General features: G+C 36.7%; 1 protein-coding gene across 4 annotated transcripts in view; it reads left to right on the top strand.

Annotated features, from left to right (window-relative positions):
• Positions 1–19,850, top strand: part of CCDC171 (coiled-coil domain containing 171) — a 199,382-nt gene that overhangs the window by 83,269 nt on the left and 96,263 nt on the right. For 3 of the 4 annotated variants that reach the window (XM_089511607.1, XM_089511597.1, XM_089511626.1), the window contains exons 17-21: positions 847–1,354; positions 3,061–3,177; positions 6,728–6,954; positions 7,570–7,752; positions 9,432–9,617. In XM_089511607.1, coding sequence (XP_089367733.1) covers positions 847–1,354; positions 3,061–3,177; positions 6,728–6,954; positions 7,570–7,752; positions 9,432–9,617 — 1,221 coding nt within the window. The remainder of the gene's footprint in view (positions 1–846; positions 1,355–3,060; positions 3,178–6,727; positions 6,955–7,569; positions 7,753–9,431; positions 9,618–19,850) is intronic. The other variant, XM_089511617.1, reaches the window with a different exon arrangement.

Raw genomic sequence — 19,850 nt, 5'->3', positions numbered from 1 at the left:
TCCCATATAAAGAGGGTGGTGGCTCCCACCAATGTGGGACAGTGTAGGCTTTGGAGGAGAAGGGGGGGGGGATTTGAAAGGGTGCTCTGAGATCATCTAGTTGGTCCATTGCCAATAATTGAACGCCACATGTGCCTGCAAAGGAGGCCCCTGCCCTTTGCACTGATTGCTTGGCTGTAGTGGAGTGGGCAGAACTCAGGAAGTCTCTCCCTCCCTCCTGCCCAGGTGAAGTGCCTTCAGCTGCTGTGATTTCTTCTCCCAGGCCAATGAACAGGGGAGGAGTATGGGCAAGCCTGATATAACAAGGCTTGTAAGTGAAATACAGCACCAGCATTTTAATTAATTAATTAATTAATTAATTAATTAAAAACTACAAGTAATATTAGGCCATGGTTTGGTGTTCAGATATTATTTATTTATTATATCATTCCAATAAAAATCTATATTAGAAGTTTGTGCTTTTTAGAAGAAATACTTCTCCCTTCGCTCCAAATTTGAAGACCTTTGATAAGCAAATATTTGATGCACTTCAGACAGGACAATGCCAAGCTGGGGGTAACATGTCTGTATAGCCTGTCTGCACAGCCCCATAGTTTCACTGATATTAGTTCATTTCACTAATATTGACTCATTAGTGAACCCACAGTTTTGAATATGTCAGAGGTTGGATTTATTGGGATAGTTACTGAGTGATGCATTGACCTTGAATCATCATGTAAAGTCTTGCTGAAGTGTATATCGGAAAATACTTTCTTTAGAAAGATTATTCTGTTGGTTTAAGTAGAGGTAAATATATTGATTGTTTCATTATTGGTCATAATTGAAATCTCTCTCCACCCACTGCAGAAATATCAAGAAATGGCAGAGAAAGCCAAAGAAAGGTTTGCTGCTACTGAAAAAATACAGGAGCAGTTACTCCATGAAAATACACACTTTAAAAGCACATTGACACAGACTCAAAAGGAGCATAGGTCACTGCTAGCTGCTTGTGCGCTCTTGTCTGGTGCATTGTATCCTCTGTATTGCCGATCATGTGCCATGTCCACACAAAGAGACTTACTGCAGGATCAGGTGAACACCTGTGACATTTTCAAGCAGGAGATTAGGACTCTGGCAAATGCATTGTCTGAGGCTGAGGAAAGAAAGCAAAGTGATAGCAACATGACGAAGAAAAGACATTGCAGAAGCTTGATACATCTTTTCCGCAAAAGTGTCATTGCAGTGCTGGCAGCCCATAGGCTTCAGATGTTGGGACAGTCATGCAGCTCCTTGTTCTCTTGGGTGGACAGCTACAGAGAAGGCATCGGAATCTTAATCTGTGTGGGAGACTCCAAGGATGTGCCTAACCTGTCAAGTAAGATGATTAACTAATGATTTATATGTTTTGTGTCACACTGCACTTTCAGTACTTAAATAACAATTATAGTATGCTAAGGCAATGTGGGCCATAGGCTTCACAATTTGAGGGGAGGAATTATATTTAAACGGTTAAACCAAATTTAGTGTATTAATTAAAATAGCTGAAGCCCCCAAAGGTGGTGTTAAACATAAAATTACACCCCCCCCCCATTATTTGAAATGATTTTAAACTGAATTTTGTCTGAGTTTAATTGTGCATAGATAGTAAGGAGTATACTGTGCATTACCTTATGTCCTATCGTTCCCACTGTGGATTCATCCTTGCCCATTCAATGATTTGCTTTAACCCCGACATGGTGTAGTAATTTGAGCATTGGACTATGACCCTGGAGACTGGGATGCGAATCCCAACTATATAGAAACCCACTGGGGTGACCTTGGGCATGTCACACTCTCTCGGCCTCAAAGGAAGGGAAAGATCTGAACAGAACTTACCAAGAAAACCCCTGTGGTAGGGTATTATAATGGCTGGAGTGTGAAAACTAGGAAGTACTTTGATTCAGATATCATCAAGTATCACATGTCATCTCAAGTATGAGCTAAATAATTTCTGGCTTCACATCTGCAATATGAGTGGTGGTTGACAATAGGACAGTACAATTACTAGATTAGACAATAAGACATCTGCAACCCTATTTTGTAAGCAGTTTAGCATGTTCTGAAATAGAACTATGGGCTAGGATTCAGTGCTAGATTTCCTCTGGCAGAACAATAAAATTGTCAGAACAGGGCTATGTCTCATGCCTTCTGAAACCTCCCCATTCACTTCCAGACCTGCTCTGGAAGCCTAGGAGAACCACCAGTACTGATTTTTCAGGTAGCTCCAATGGCTGAAGGGCAAATGGAAGGGGATGCGATTTCTTAATGCTGGCACTACAGTGTCAGAACAACTGTAGATTTTGGCTTTAGTACTGAATTGAAATTAGGTTATTGTTTTGCCTCATACTTTTTCCTTCAGTTTCTCTGCACTGACTAAATAGCAGTTCCTTGTAGAAAAGCAGTGGCTTTCATGGTTTTGGGTGAAATTATAATAAGAAGAACAAACAAATGAACAAATAAAAAACCTCCTCCTTCCCTATAGCCACAATCTCAGTCTTCTCTCCCTTGTGACTGCAAACTAGATTCACTCATTCAGATTGTGCTTTAAATGATTGATATGCAATACCTAAATATTATGTTGAGGTAGTATAATTTATGGGTTGCATGCAAACTTTGGCAGGTGAATAATGAGAATTTGCAAAGAATTGTGAGGATCTTAGTTTTATTTTAATTTTTTAAAAATGCATATTCCTAGCCTTTTCCCGTTGAAATTTGAAATTCAATGTAAACCTTGGCTGTATGCTAGTAAAACCTTCTAATTTGGTTGGCAACACTGAACTCCCTTGGACTTGGAACATACTGATGTTCTGACAACAAACAAATTACATTAACTCACTTTGCAATCCCTCTAAATATAATAGGTGATCAGTCAAAGACAAGTGTTTTATTTGACATGAGTAAGTAGCATTTATACAACAAATTAACACAACCCCCAATGTCTTGGAATAATGTTATGCACTGGTATCCAAATCTGAATAGTATTTTTGACATTTTTTAAAAAATCATTTTATATTTGTATTTATTTATTCACCGGTAATGCAGGGCAGCAGAAGGAACAGGTCCGATCCCTTCAAGCACTCAATTGGTTTACCAGTCCCAATCTTCTTGGTGCAGTCCTTAGTTCTATGGTTGAACTACAGGAGGTAGTCGGCAAGACAGGTAATGTCTTTCAGTTTCTTTTTTGGTCTTGTCTTGGTATCTCTTACATGGCGGACAAAATATTGTTGCCACAAAGAATTAACTCAGCAAGTCAATGAATTGGCCACTCTATAACTTTGACTAGAGCTGTGAAAATATCAAGATGCTCACACACATTCTTATGCAGCATCTTCTGGGTGTTTAGAGGTTCCAAAGATGTGAACAATAACAGAGAGTGTGGCTAACAACAAAGAGCAGTAAGAGGGAATCCTTGGGCAAAATATACGCCAAGTAGTGTAACGACTGTAGGAGCTGGTACTCCATGCATACAACCTGGGCACCTAGCTAGCCCTCAAGAAAGATCCTAATTGTGCCCAATTCACATGTGCATGAACGTGCACACACTACTCATTCTGCTCAGAGATCTCTCTGACTAGTTGGTCCAGTTTATCAGCCAACTGCCCAGTAGTCTTTGTAGTGTATAATAACAGCTATTGGTGATATGGTTTTAGGAATGTCAAATGTTAGCATGCCGGTGATAGGCATAAAGAGATAACATGGGTCATCCCAGCATCATGACATACTTTAGACAGGGTATATTCCTTGTGTTTGCATATATCCGAGGGAATGTTGAGCATCCAACTATCTTTGACTACATCTTTTGAAACTATAGTTTCGGATTAGATGGATATGGTATTGAGGCCTGCTGTTCAGTAAAATAGAGACTCATTGGGTATATGTAGTCCATTGGGTGAACCAAAAGTAGCTTTTCAGATCCAAGCCTTAGAATTTATTCTAACAAAGGTTGTTGCCTCTTAACACTACAGCAGTAATGCCTAGAGGAAGCTAACATTAAGTTTATTTGAACAGCCAGATTGTGATCAGTTGTAACTTCAGCTGAGTTTCTAAAGCTCACAGAGAACATTTTGACATGTAAACATTAGTAAGAAGTTCAGTTCTTCCTCCTTATATTGTTTTGCTAAAAATAAAGCAAAATGCCGACCAACTTCCTCTTGTAGCTTGAATAAGGTTTGTCACTTTTCATTGGTTTTCGCTTCATTTGTTTAATAAAGACTTTATTGCTCTTTGTACTGTAACTGTATTGGTGTAAGACATTTCTCACAGACTCATCCCAACATAAATTATTTAGTGCTTTTACTGTAATTCCTTGATAGTTTGTGGCCAGGTACTTAAAGTGTATATATTCTTTTCCCTCTGGTTATGGATATAGCAGAATACAGTACCTTATGGAATTGCATTGTTTTCTCATTTCACCTCTCAAAGCTGTGAATGATTCTAACCCACACATTTCTTTGTTTTAGTCAAAACCATTATTCATTAAAAATTAACCAGAGGTGATGCTTTGCTTTTATAAAGTGTGTGCTTTCCGATTCTAGAAATGTTTTCTCCCCCCTCCCGCCTGTTTCTTTTCAAATCTCTCTGGTAACTTTTAAAAACAGTACTGGTACCATATTAGACTGAAAGCTGTGTGTTTATGTCGAGTCCAGACTTCTGATTTTAAATTGGAATGGCACACTCATGTACTATTGATTAAATCTTTCTGTATTGTAGCACTGGCCCCTGATAAATTTTGTCTACAACTCATACTAAGAAAAGTTAGATGTAAATGGAACTAATAACATTGTCAAGCTTAAGTAACTAATTAATTCCCACCGTGCCACCAAGCCTCAACATAACTGTATGGGACTAGCCTCACATATCCCAAGGATCTTTTTGGTTTGTGTGGCCGAAACAGCAGTTCTCTCATGCCACTAAACAAATCACGTTTGAAATGTAGAAGACTTTCAAAAGCCAGTTTGTATAGTGGTATGTGGGTTGTGTTATTCAAAAGGAAAAAAAGTTTTAAAACAAAACTTAAACGAGATCCCAGTGAACATGCCTAAGCCCTGGAGTATACCTAATATAGACCTTTGCATCTCTGCCAAGGCAACAAGAAATCTCAATAGACTTTGTTCCATTTGGAAGGTTTATATATAAGCAAATGCCGGTCTTCTTGTTTTGCTGAAAATAAACTGATTCAGTTGCATCGTACTAATTTAGTTTAGATGGTTCTTTGGTTGCAGTTGGAAAGAGTTTCTGGAAGGCAAATTCCTCTTTTGTTTTGCATGAAACCTTTTGTTTTTGTTCTTTCTGCTGTATGTGTGTATATGGGGGAGATAGATTGCTTTAAAAATGCCCCTTGATAGGTCTTCTACTTTAAACTTCAGAACAATATTTTAATTCTCTGCAGCAACAGGAGATCTGGTATTCTCCTGAATGTAAATAAGCTCTGCCATGGTTGTCATCTTACCCTGATAGTATCACAAGACAAGTAATGACAGATTAAGACCTGACTTGCAGAGGGGAAACTAAATTACAAGACTTTTATTAAGGCATAAATAAACCTATTAACTGTTATCTGGAATACCAATTAGTAGAAGGAGCACTGACAATTTTATTTATCAACATTAAACACAATTATTAATTACAGACCTGACGAATCTAGCAGTAAGCAGAACATGTTGGGTGTGCTGGGGCCTTAAGCCCATTATATGAGAAGGATGATTACCAAAATCCTATGGGGAAATAAGTAATTGTAGTTGTAAAATTTTAATTGCCTTGGAATAAGGTAAATTATATTCTCTTGTCTCAGAATATAAATAGTATGGCATTAAGGTACCAAGCCTCAGTAGTTTTAAGCAGCAAATGATTTAGACATCTAAGCTGTCAGGAAAGAAAGGGAAACGGTTACAAATGTGCAGCAGTGACTTACCTTCTGCTTTATAATGAGTAACATTCACTAATATTTATATGTAGTTTTTAGTGTGTTTTCCTAATAGGCCTCAGGTATCATATATTGCAACCTATGGATTAATGAGGGATAAATGATGCTGTATTGGAAGAGAACATAAAATGACTTCTCATTGGGAAAACCATGATTTTTCTCAAGCTTATATCTGTTTTTGTATATGTGTGTGTAATTTCAGTGGTAGTTAAGCAGAATTAAGTGTTTGTATATACAGTCTGGACAGGGATTCTCTTTCTGCCAGTAAAATTATCCCACTGTATATTGATTTCTTCCAAGGTAAATGGTGTCAGGATTTAGCAAATTAAACTCTTGTTTAAAGCATCTGGCACCAATAATCAGCTCAGGTAGAAAGTTTCAGTAGCCCTTTACACACAGGGGAAAAAATCCACAGGTAATATTCTGTTGTTAATACCAGTTCTAGAATATAAAGCCATGAAAGTACTATGAGTTTAGCTAGCTTATACAATATTTTCTGTAAATAGTTTTTGATTTTTTCCCCCTGGGAACTGCTTAATAGAATCACAGAGTCATCCACCATGATTGTGTCCTCAGAAGTAAGTGTTCAAACTCAGCCAGTTGAAATTGAAGTCTTAAGTTATTTTCATATTTAGGTTGGAAAGTATTGCATATGATAAAGTGTCTGGAACACTTTTTTTCATTGCTTTCTGTATCACCGTATTACCAGCCTTTTTATATTGACAAAAATCAAAACCTAGGCCGGCCCTATTCAATTCATGGATTTTATTTCTATTTCTTTTAAAGATCTGAATTCCTGGCTTTCAGGACATTTACTTACCAGTGCAGCAAGGAATTCTTTTTCAAAGCTCATGGACAAACTTTGTCTTGTGATGGAAGTTGCTCCAGTGGACAGCAGCCGAAGTATTACCTATGCCGAGAAAGATTCGTTGGCTCAGAAGCTGGCTCGTGGGCTTCATAAAATAAATGCACAGGCTCTTAAAGCAGGCATAAATGACAAAGTCCCCATTACGGTTTGTATGAAGACAGTATACAGCAGCTATTGCTCAAACTCTGTTCAAGCCCAGTTTGCTTTAAAATTGTTTCTGGTTTTTTTTTCTTCCCACTTTTAATTTTTCTTAATTTTATGTTGTAGTCATCGGATTTTTCAGTCTTTAAAGTAAAACTGGAAAATTGCAAGGTAGTGGTAATATTACTCAAACCGAACGTACAATAGATAATACTTCTAATAATTTTATTTTAAATTAGCCTTCTTAGATAATTTCCAGTCTTGTATTGCATTCAGTGCAATGTTCAGTCTTCTTTCAAAATATTATTGCAGGTACATGGAATTATCTACCGCATATGAAATACATGTTCTGATTCTACCCAAACAAAGAATAAATGTTTCTTCCAACTCATTTTCTTTCAGGTTTTGACTTTCAGAAAATATCCTCAATGTATATCTGTGTGTGCGTGCGTCTGTGTATGTGTATCTGTATATCAGTAAGAGTAGAACATTTCAATTTGTTGTGTAAACTCAGAAAGGAAGCTTCATTTTAATTTGCCCAGGCATTAAATGCTGTTGATTTATTGCCTACTCAGCACTTTTTAGAGCTAACAGCATTGTTTCCGTTTTTTACTACCAGAAAAGCATAGCATCCTTGCAGAAGCAAATATTTGAATTTACACAAAGGCTGCATACAGCAGAAGTGGAACGGCGGTCACTGCGCTTAGAGCTCACAGAATTCAAACGGAATTTGAATGAGATGAAGAAGGAGGCTGACAAAGCCCAGAGCCTACAAGAGCAATTAAATGTGTTTAAGCAATCTGTAAGTATATTTGATTTGGAAGGGTTCGGAGAGGGGGGGCAATCAGGTTCTAAAGGAGAGATTTCCTTTTACTCCCTTTTGCTTCAATATTCCTTAGAAAACCAAATAATAAAACCAGTCTACTCTTACATTCCCCCTCCCTACAAACCCTATGTCTCATAAATGTGTCCCAGCTGTGAGTCAGGTATATTAAAAGGGGAGGAACAAATGGCTCTTTCCATATGATTAGTTCTTTATGTTGCAGAATAAGATAGGTTGAGTAAATAATCACGTCTCATAGGGTATCCGAAATAATTCTGTTGCTGTAACCAGAGAACTTGAGTTTGAAAACTCAAATTGTATGCTAACATTACTTAGACAATATGTTTTGTGTACACCCATTTTGCTTTTATATCATCCATATCATTGCCAACTGTTGACACATTGTTGAAAAAAATAAGGGCTATGTCACACATTGCAAAATACTTATATGCAGGACACTTCCCTGTTAGATTTAATAGGCAAATCTCATGTAGAAGAATAGCACAGGTGGAGGCTTTTTTGGTTTTATAAATTTTGTTTCATGGTGGAAGAGGCTACTGAGCAAAAAATGTTGGACACACTGTGGGAAATTTGATCATTCAGGAATTCCCAGAAAACATATACAATATGCAGTGTAAGCTCTATGCGGCACCCTAGGCTAAAATCTGCCTATTAATTTTGTGCGTGGAAGTCTTTCCTAGATAGACTTTTTGTAATGGGTATAAAAACCTCAGGGACCTTTTCAGGTGTGCTCTGTAGGCTGCTGGAAGTGTAGCCTTTCATTTTCCTTAGCTTGTGAAAATGACAATTCTTCTTACATTTTAGAAATAATTTAATAATTACAATTTAGAAATAATTTTCAATGAAAGGAAGGTAGTAATCTTAAAAACAAAGAAAAATAAAATGCACTGAGAATATTAGTGGCTTTCTCAATGTATTTTATGACAACTTTCCCTGTAAATGTGCATTTCTAATATTCTTTTATTTGTTTGTCTATATTTAGTAAAGACAGGTGTAGAAAGCGAACCTGCCAGTAGATGGTGATAGGAAATGACTGTATTATCATTTCTTCTCCAAGCTTGAATCCTGTTCCAACTTAAACATTAGTTTTACTTTCTGAATTAGCTATTTTAATTAGCCAAACAGGTGTCTAGCTTTTATCTGTTTTGATTTATTAGATTGTCTTTTGCAATATTTACATTGGCAAGAGTGAACAGATGAGGGCTCAGATCCAGTAGGTTTCCTTGTCATTTTTCAAAAACATTTTACATACCGTAACAAACAAAACAATGTGAAACCTCTATTCAAATTAAATAACATTTGGTGTATGTGTGTATCTATCTAGTAATTTACTTGTATAACTTCAGGAGTAATTCAGGAGTCACCAGGAGTAGTAATTTGAAAGAAGAGCTTTCTTTGCTTCACATTTATATTCCTTTTTATTGTTGGGGAAAAAAAGAACTGGCAAATAAAGATCACCTGGCATTAGCATCCTATAATGGTTCTGAGTTGGAAAAGAAAGCCTCTAGGGCAGAGATATTGAGTGTTTTAAAACTTTTGCATTACAATGTTGCATATTGGCAAGTGGGATGCTGAAAGTCAAGTGTATAAACAATGCTGCTCTTTCATGACAGAACACAATTTATTTCCTTTATCAGAAATTGATCACCCACGAGAGGTTTGAAAGTGCATGTGAGGAGCTAAATAATGCATTACTTCGGGAGCAGCAGGCCCAAATGCTCTTGAACGAACAGGCACAACAGCTACAGGAGTTGCAGTATAAACTGGAATTACATTCCTGTGAAGAAGCAGACAAAAACCATACCCTAAGTGAAGCTGTAAAGGTAGGGTGGTGTTTCTTCTCAAACAAAGATGCTGTCCTTGCCTCAGTACAAGATTTCAGCTTTGCCGTCTTGCGTCTTCAGAAGGACATCTCCTGTTGAACACATTAATGTGAATATAGTCACAAGGTCAGGAAGTATCCTGAAGCCACTTTGGTAAAGATGGCATTCTTGCACACACTGATGTATATTATCAACATACACAATCATGTATTTTCTGTCTTAAAAATGCATTCCGATAAAGAAACTTCGAATTGTGAGGTATTTTTTGAGCCCAGTGAAAAATCCAATTGTAATGCATAAAAATGTCTTATGTCCAAAGGAGAGTTGGTGTGTATGCAATGAAGATTGTTCCACCCAAACAAAACAAAACAAAAGACAAGTTGTAATAGAAGTAAAACAACAAAAAAAGATAAAATAAATGAAATCAACACTTCTTGTATCTTGTGGCAAAATTCAGCATCCACCTGCAGGATTTAGATGTAAAGATGAAGTTATAAAACAGTCATTTTTTATCACCATCTACTAGCAGGACAGCACCGTACATTTCAATGAAGCAACTTTTAATTTCCCTGGGTAGGCCCAGCCTGTTGGTAATCAAGGCATGATGCCACATCAGCTTTGCTACATCATAATTTGCTGAAGAATAGCTTGTGAATTTTTTTTGTTCTACTATATAACATGGGCTAAGCAAAATAATTAAATTAAAGAAAATTAAAATTAAAAAAATAGGTGGGACAATTTGGCCCAAGTAATTTTATTTGTTTGTTTGATTTGATTGCTGATTCCCCCCCCCCCCCCATTATTATGCCCTACTGATAGTGCGAGGTAAAGCAGACCCATTGACTCAGTTTTGAAGAGGTAAGTCAACACTTCTATAAATACCATCGCTCCAGTTGGTCTACTCTGAATGACACTAGCACTAGCCTTTTGTTCCAACTGAATTTTTTTGCTTATAGCAAAAGGTTGAAAGTGACAAGCAGCTGAACTTTGGGGCACTGTTAACTCTTGCACTGTTGACAGTGTTTACCTACACCATAAATCTACTTTTATGTTTTATCCCATAGGATGCAAATGCATTTGGGGAAGTAAAATATCCCATAGTGTAGTTGAAGGGAAATTTGATACAGTAGCAGAACCAAGGGACAGAGACCCCTATTCACTCCTCAAAATGGATTTGTTTCCGACTAGAAGTGCCGGTTTACACCTATGAAACTATGTGGCTTCGATCTAGGCTACCTGAAGAACTATCTTCCCATATAAGTCTATCTGAGCTCTACAATCTTTAACGGAGATGTGTCTCTTAATCCCTTCATCTTCACAGACACATTTGATGGAAATGTGGGAGAGGGCCTTCTCTGTGGCTGTTCCCACCCCCTGGAATTATCTTCCTAGAGAAGTTTTTCTGGCTCTCTCTTTGCTGTCTTCTCATTGGCTGGTGAAGACACCCTTCCCCTTTTTTGCAGCAGGCTTTTGGGAATGGTTTTTACAAAAAAAAATACTTTTTTTAGTGTGTTGTACTTCATTTGATAATTTTTAAGAATTAAAACAAATGTTTTAACATGGCATTGATTTTTACTACGAAAGAGCTTTTTAGAGTGTGTACTGTTTTTATAAAAATTAGTTTTATTAAAATTAATAGTTTTAAAATAGTTTTTTTAATTTTGCTAATAGTTTAATACTATTTTAATCACAAATGTTGGTAAGTTTTTAATGGTATGTGCTTTTATTTATATTTTTCTCTGTTTTGTAAGCTGCCTTAAGTTCCAGCCTGGGAAAAAGGTGGGGTATAAATAAATAAAGTGAGGGATAGATTTACAGCAGGAATTCATTTCAGCCCCCTTGTCATTATTGCATATAATTTGGATAAAAGAGATGTGAAATTTGTTCATAACACAGGAGGTGGGTATTTCCATGGCCAACCCATGTTCTCTAAACCCTGGTTGAATTTTTTTAACCAGCACAGGAGAGAGTAAATTGGGTCGGTATTTGAATGTGGACTAGCTCTTTCAAGTGGAGATGCATTTTACTCCTCTTCTATGTTGCCATTTGCATAGTGAATCTTCCTATGGTCTGAATATGCTCAGCTCACTTTTAATTTTTTTCCTAGAAGCTGATGGATGGTTACCATAAAACTTTATAGTCTGTATTACATGTGTATGTATTCCACTGAGAGATGCATATGCTATGTAGACGGTTTGCAGTTGTATACAGTCAAGTACTTTATGCTGCATCCTCATTCCTATATGAAAAAGGAAGTTATAAACGCTTTCCTCTGTGTTACAATAAATGTCTGGGCAAGCAGCGACCTCCCTGCTGTAACTAGAGATGGCTCTTTCCTATGTTTCCTTTCTCCTTTATCTGAATATAGGAGAGAGAAACCTTAGTGAAATGGGTGTGTTACAATTGCTTGAACAATTGCTCAGTCATCACTAATAAACACTTCTTCTGTGACACTGAGGTATGGTTAGACCCTCGAGTCAAGCAGCTTGTGGTGCTTTTAATGCTGTTGGACTGCATCCCACATCAGCCCTAGCCAGCATAGTTAGGGATGGACTCTGAGTTGCCTTTTCCAGTGGCAGAGAGACATAGAGATACACTTGATATGTTGCACTTTCAGGACGTAATCTCCTGGCAGAGATTGCACTGTCCTGTAACATGTCTCCTGTTCCCAGCTATCTTTTTCCAGTTCTGAGAGGAGAGTTAGAAGAGTAGCAGCTGCATGTGAGCATGTGCAAGTTTCAGAGGTGTGTATCTCATGCCCCCCCCCCCCAATTGGCTTTTAGTTTAACTTTGGCTGGGAAAGCAAATGAGCGGTTCAAGTATGCAGAAAAGTGATTCTTTGAGAGACATGATTGTGGAATCTATGTGGCACTATTTATGCAGGATCTATCTATGATATAATCAAAACACCATAAATATGCTATAGAAAGGCAAATGTGCTAAATGAGTGCAAAATAACTTTATGAGCTTGTTGTGGAAAAGGTGGGATATAAATGTAAGAAATGTATAATCTTCTTCCCAATTCTTATCTGCTTGGAACAGTACACAAATAACAAAGATATTTATTTTCTGCAGACATGAAACTAGTTATAACTGTATACAATAGATGTACAAAAGAAAAATTCATAGCAAAATGAGTGCAAAATACTAAAAATTGCATGTTTTGATAATTTGTCAATTTCCCCCCCAAAATCTATGCTAAGACCTTTTCAGTAATTGCAGAAAATATTTAAAATTAATTCACAATTAAAGGAAATGGCTAGTAAAGGCTTCAAAGAAAATAGTTGACAGTTACACATTATGCACTTTGGTGTGGAAGTCATGCAATATATAGTTGTAATTAGGCAACATTACAATATACTGTTATTTTCATCAAATCGGTTTAAAACACTGTTGATTAATTTTGCAGCTTTATCGGTTTTGATTATAATCCCATATACTTTTTATCTACCCAGTGGCATATACCGTAGAGACATGTATGCTTGCCAATTATGCTTCAAGGTCAGTCAGAACTAAGCACTGTTCTTAGACTATTTCTTCTATTAGGTGAAAAGATGGTACCCTAACTGTCTGCTTTTGCAAAGAAAAGAGTTTGTACTTGTGGGAACAGAATCTGTTCTGTTTTATAAAGTAAAACTATAGTTATTTCTCAAATTGAAATTAATTTTCCTCAACCGCAAGTACTAGAGTCATCTAGTTTTTTTTCCTAGATTTTATTTCATTCATTTGTTTCATGTACAAATATGTTCATAAATTTTATTTTATGAGAATTTGGTAAGATTTATGGACGGATTTTTAGATTTTTAAAATCTGATCTAATCATCCATGTGCATACCAAGGACATATTATTGGTCAATATGGATCAAATACCAAACAGTGAAACTGAGAAAGGGAAATGGAAAAATTGAAAACAACAAGGAAACAGTACAAAACAACAAGCAAATCATGATAAAATCAGTCAGTTACTGTCTCAATAAAAAGCATGCTGAAATAACAAGTGTCCTGAGCTGGTGTCTGAGACTCAGTGGAGAGGGACTGAGTGAATATTATGGGGCAGATGTTGTTCATTTCAATGAGATGTATCTTCCATTGAGAGAAACTGAATATTTGCAGCTGTGCCTAGTGGATTGGGCCCAGCCAGCATTAGCATTTGACTTTCTCTTGGCATTGTATACCTTGTCAGTTAAAAAAGAATTCTTTCCATGGTTTCAGCATGATAAAATGTAATCTAATTGGAGCATAGCCTTCAAAATCTGGGGTACTTCTATTCATATTAGTACAGTTTTCACTGAATTCATTTCCAACAATTCACTTACTGGCCAAATCTTACAGGATATGAGAAAGAAACACATAAAATATTACTTATACATTCTAAGAGTTATCTTAGACATTTGACTTCTCATCAGTTGCTTTAATTTCTTAAGTGTAGTTCCCTCAGATAATTGTGCTATTCATTACCACACTCTTCCTTTGCAGACAAAGCATGCATTACATTCGCTTCTTAAAATGTCACAATATAGATTCAGAAACATTCTCTTTCTGAAACACTGGAAGCACCAGTCTTTGTGGAAGATTAGGAATAATACTGGGTTTGTGTTTGTAGATGCCTAAGAATAAATGCATTTTTGGTAATTTGCAAAATGGTGGCATATGGACTTTTGAAAAATGTAAATTGTATGCACACATGGGTGATACAGAAGAAATTGAAAATTATAAATAAACCAGTAATAAGCAAGCTGCTTCAAGCAGCCAAGACTTAGAGATTGGAGTTATCCTGCAGAATTGTGTACATTATATCCTACTGTTTTGCATATGAACCATAATTTTGGTATGTGCTTAATAATGTACTGAGTTTCATAAGCATATGAATTTCTCTCAACCACCATCTTAATGTGATTTTTAACAGTAGATTGAATTTTAGCTGCATTTCACTAGTAGTGAGTGGTCACACTAGTGATGGCTGTTGGCTTCCATATCAGTTGGGCATGGAATCTGTTCCAACTTTTAGTATATTTTTTAAAAGGGCTATCCAAACTGTTGAAACCTGTCTCCAAAAAAAGACCATAAGTTCAGGACTTTGGACAGCTATTTTGAAGTTCAGGCTAAAGTTTAAGTTCACATCCTATTATAAAGAACACCAGCTACTACTGAATCCCACATTTCTGACCAGGGTGTGGAAGTGGTATGAGAAAGCTACATTTGAAAAGAGAGTCTTAAAAATAATTCATACATGAAAATGTGTGTGTGTGGGAGGGGATAAAGGACTCTACATGACCAGCCTTCATCCCTAAACATTGGTTCAGTTGTCAGCCTGAGATATTGTCTCGTACTATACTTGGCATTTCATTACAATATGTCAGTTCCAGGGTGATTGAGTCTGCTTCTCACATGGTGTAAAATCTGTCTTACCTGTTTCAGGCTCCTTTTATTCTGCAGAATTAATGCAGTTGGACACCGCTTTAACTGCCATGGTTCCATCCTATGGGATCCAGGGATTTGTAGTTTTGTTGTGGTCCCAGAGCTCTCTGGCAGAGAAGGCGAAATACCTCACAAAACTACACATCCCTGAATCCCATAGCACTGAGCAATGGCAGTTAAAATGGTGTCAAACTGTATTAATTCTGCAGTGTAGGTGAAGACTAAATGGTTATAGCAAGAGTTCACAAAATATCTGGATAATTATGTTAATTTTGAGGCTCACTCTCACTGCTACTCCGTAGTATACTTCTAAAGGTAAGGATGATCAGACTTCTAAAATAAAAATGGCATGATGGCTTTGTAGCTTGAAGGGAGAGAGATTATAACTGTTTATACTGTGGACTTAAAACCTTTATGATTTTTACCCCTCATTTGTGCCTAGGATACATCAGCCAAGAGTACTTGTTAAAAATCAGCTGTACCTGACTGTATCTTTTTCTCTGGAGTTCCTTTATGGTGCTCACATTTCATGTCTTTCCACTTTGGAAAGGTAAATCCCTGCAAAATACTTATCAACAGGTACATGCCTTAGACACTCAGCTGATATGTTACGATGTGTTTATATATGGCGGCCTGGAGTACATGATAGAAAAGCTTCAATCTCTCTTCCGGTTACCTGTTGTTTTCATGTTAAATTCAAAGTTCTGGTTATCCAGTTTCCCAAGTTACAGAGACTGTATGTTTCCATCATAATCCAACAACAGAGGTAGGAAATCTTCAGCTGTCCAGGTGCTAGTAAACTACTACTCTTACTCTCATGGTTGCGTTGGCAAAGACCAAGAAAAATTAAAGTTCAATTTTTGGAGGATCACAGTTTCCCCACTATGATCTTCAAAATAAATTGCCAGTGCCCTTTTGTGCTTCTTATTGGTGCTGAAGGGAAACATGTATGGCTGATCCAATAAAATGCTTTTGTATTACCTTGGTCTTTCCTCAACATAACAAGCTGACTCTGTCAAGCTTGCATAGTATATTTTGTTTCCTATGCTATTTTGTTTCTCGATGTCAAGAGACTGGGGAGTGGGTTATGTAGCAAGGACTGGGAAATGACTGTTTACTTTACAGGAGGCTGTGCATGGCCGACTGATGCCTAGAAGTTTTGATTTGTGTCACATTTGTTAGCTTCGTGAAACTTTCCTAGCACATGCACTTTGCAGTAGTGCCTTGGCAACTCAAAACTGCCATCCTTTTCAGATTCCAGTCTGTTGGGTGAGAAACAGAAATGCATTTCCTTCTCTAAATAAAGCTGGATCCTTGATTCCTCAGACCTGATCTACTAATTTCTCCAAGAGTTAATGAGGAAGAAAAGTCCCCTTCAGTGCCTCAGATAAGTACTGTAAGGTTACATATGAACATGTTTACAGTGCTTGCCCCATAACTGTAGGATAATGTTTCCCTGAGGGAAATTAGCCAAGGTCCAGCTATCTTCTCTAACTCAGTCCATGATTGCTTATCTTTGGGCAGACGTTTAGTAACCAGAGGAGCACGTCTGCACAGTGTTTGTCTTGTTTTATGCCATTTTATTGTTTTGTTTGCATGTACTCTCCTACCTAACATTCCTCATCCCAGGTCTCCACCTGGCAGTGTTAGGTGTAAATTGGGAGAGAACTGATGAAAATCAGGTTCACAGTGGAAACCTACTAGGTGAGCTTGGGCAAGTCGCATTCTCTCAGCTCCCCAGGAAGGCAATAACAAACCCTTTATGAAAAAACCTTGCCAAGACAACCCTCTGATAAGTTCACCTTAGGGTCACCATAAGTTGGAAATGACTTGAAGGCACACAACAACAGTTGAGGTGCTAGGAAGACGGGATCAGCACACATTATAATCCTAAAGGTAATATAGCCTGGATTTATCACTGTTGTATTTGCTAAAAACACTACATAACATTAAAAAATTTCAGTCTTTCACCAAATGTATAAACTACCTGACTGGTGGGGTTGTGCAGATTATAGTTATGTTGTAATCTGATAAAATATGGGGAGAGTGTGTGTGAGAGAGGGTTTTTTTTGGCCAGCTTTTAAAATGTTCTGATGAAAGGCTAATACACTTGTAGAATTACTCTGGATATGTTCACTATAAATTCAGAAAATAAATTTGGGGCTTTCATTCACCAGCTCCCATGAGTATTTCTTTTTCCTTGCCCCTAGAGAAACAAGCTAGATTTAGAATGCTCAAAGTGATGTTGTTGATTGCCAGTAACTGTGTTGTCACTTTGGCAAGAAAGAGCAATTCTAAACACTGTATCTATTAAATTAAAAGCTGTTGTTCATTAAAGAACATAATGTAGCTGATTATTCATTAGTGTACAAGTTAATAGTAAACTGTTAATCAAATTTATCATGTTAAAGCAAGCTAGAGAGGGAGAGTTCCCTTCTGAATTGTTTGGAGACTAAATTTCATAATTCATTAATTAGTTAAAGGCTTTAGTTGTTTGAAAAGTTTTGTATAATACATATTCTCAGCACCTAAATAATTGATAGAAACTGGATTTTCAGTTGTAATTTGCACCTGCCTTTCCTTCGGTACAAGAGTAATTCATTGATCCACCTCTCTGTCCTTCATTCATAAAAACATAAAACATGTTTCTTGTAAGTAACTCTCTGCATAGTTGGAAGAGAATGGAGAAAGATATATTCTATTATGTTTTCATTATCTGTGATAATTCTCCAGAGTTTTGCTAGAAAAACTAATTCTCCTTCTCAAGGCATTGTCAGAGTTGCATCCTCCCCATCTTTTCCACACTGTTGTTTGTAGAATATGGAACAATGTATATCTGTATATCTGTATATTTCATTTTAGCTACCTAAAGACATTTGAGGCAGGGTTTAACAACATACTTGATTTTAATTTGTATTAAATAATAGTAGCTTAAATACACTAGCACTATTTTTCATTTGCACCTTTAAAATATTTATTGAAACTGTGTTTTCATCAGTCAGCCAAAGGCTTTAGAATTCCTGTTTCAAATATTCCAAATGCAGATTCAAGCATTTGCACTTGAAGATGACCAGCAAGCATAGATTTTATCACCTTTTCTTATGAATTCCAGTATGATGGCTTTTCACAGATACTTCTTCTCAGATATTTTGAAGTTTTTTAAAAAAATATCCATCCAGCATTGCTGTTATAGTATGTGTAGATTTGTTCTGTTGATAAATCTCTGGTTGATCCTCTCTGTCTCACCGTAAATTTGAATAAAATTTGTTATCTATAGAGGTATCAACACTCGCTATTGGTACGTGTCTTTGCTGAGCACATTAAATCCCTAGTATCTGAACACTAACTATTGGTGCATGTGCATTGTTTGCTAAGCACATTAAATCCCCAGTATCTCAAGTTTAAGAGAACTTGGGTGTCAGGAAAGTCCTCTGGTGGTAGTGTTGCCAGATTTTCAAAATAGCAGTAAGGGACAGTCAAAGATTCATGACATACAGGGTTGACAATCAGAAACAAGTTTGTGATTTGCCTAAATGCCAAAAGAAAGTATTCATTCCAGTTACCTTAGCCACGTGTTTCTTTGTAAAATTAACATATTATCCACATTCATAAATTAAATGATGCACACATTTCTGTCTTTATGAAAGTCCCGCACCCCAAAATACTGGATTTTTGTGTATTTTGTTCACTCTCTTTAAAAACTCTCAAATAGGAGACATCCCTTGTAACAAGGGACACTTGGCAACCCTATCTTCTAGAGATCCCAGAAGGATGTTGTCATCAGAGAGTGGAGCAATGCAGACACTTCGATGATGTAGTTTTATATATCTTGTTCAGGGCTTCATTTTCCAAAGGAATCTGCTTTTTATATGGTTAAACCTCACCTTAAAAACAATCGAAAATGAGCATTTTGATGGTCTTTTATAATTTTCTTGAGGGGCCAACCTCCAATCAAACCTCACTTTTACTTTTCTGCTTCCAGTGATTTCTGTTTTTTTAAAAAATCTCCCTGAAGGCTTAATGGTATTACTGCTTTTTTGTAATTATACTAATAAATGCTTCTGGCCATGACCTTGGAATTTAGAGTGCAAAGGAAAAGATTTATTGACATGCACGTTTCAAGGAAAAAAAATGCGATTGTTTCACAAGTAAAATGCAAAAGTGTTAAATAGGTTGGCTTGCATGCTACTTGTGCCAGTTAACTGAAAGCTTTTATGTATCTTTAAGATTTCATTCAAAAATACTAGCAGGCTTCTTGTTGTTAAATCCAGTTTCCTGAGAGATATTTCTTAGAACACTGAATCAACTACAAAGTAACTATATTACCTTGAGATGTGCAGAAGGAATCAATAGACCTATAAAGTTGCATAGGATTGTTTTTAATGTTCTAAACCCCATTTTTCCTAGTAAGTTGAATATCAATGGATAAGACTTTTCTCTGGCTTCTGATATTCTAGTCCCTTACACTTGGTAGATTTGCTGTTGTTTTAAACAAGGGAGAGAACACTTTTTGGATCTCTTCTGAGGGAGTCTTTGTTAACCTTAAACTTTTCCCATGATCTCCTCTTCATTGTTGTGTCAGGCTTGAGCCTGTAATGATTTTTTGGAAAGCTTCTATAAAACCCACACTGAAATGACTGTTCAAACAGACATATTAGATGTCTTGGTTGTATGAAGGTATGAATAATCCCTGTGCTAGTTCTGTTTGACCTTGTATATTTAAACAGCCTACCAGGGAACAGACTGCAGGATCGTTATTTGTTTGTTGTTGTTGTGTGCATTTGAGTTGTTTCTGACATATGGCAACCCTAAGAT

This window comes from Sceloporus occidentalis, unplaced genomic scaffold (genome assembly GCF_023333645.1).
Source record: "Sceloporus occidentalis isolate IW3139 unplaced genomic scaffold, rSceOcc1.0.p SCAF_1, whole genome shotgun sequence".
Lineage (NCBI taxonomy): Eukaryota > Metazoa > Chordata > Lepidosauria > Squamata > Phrynosomatidae > Sceloporus > Sceloporus occidentalis.
The sequence above is the reverse complement of the archived record's forward strand: the minus strand, read 5'-3'. Positions and strand labels throughout refer to the sequence as shown.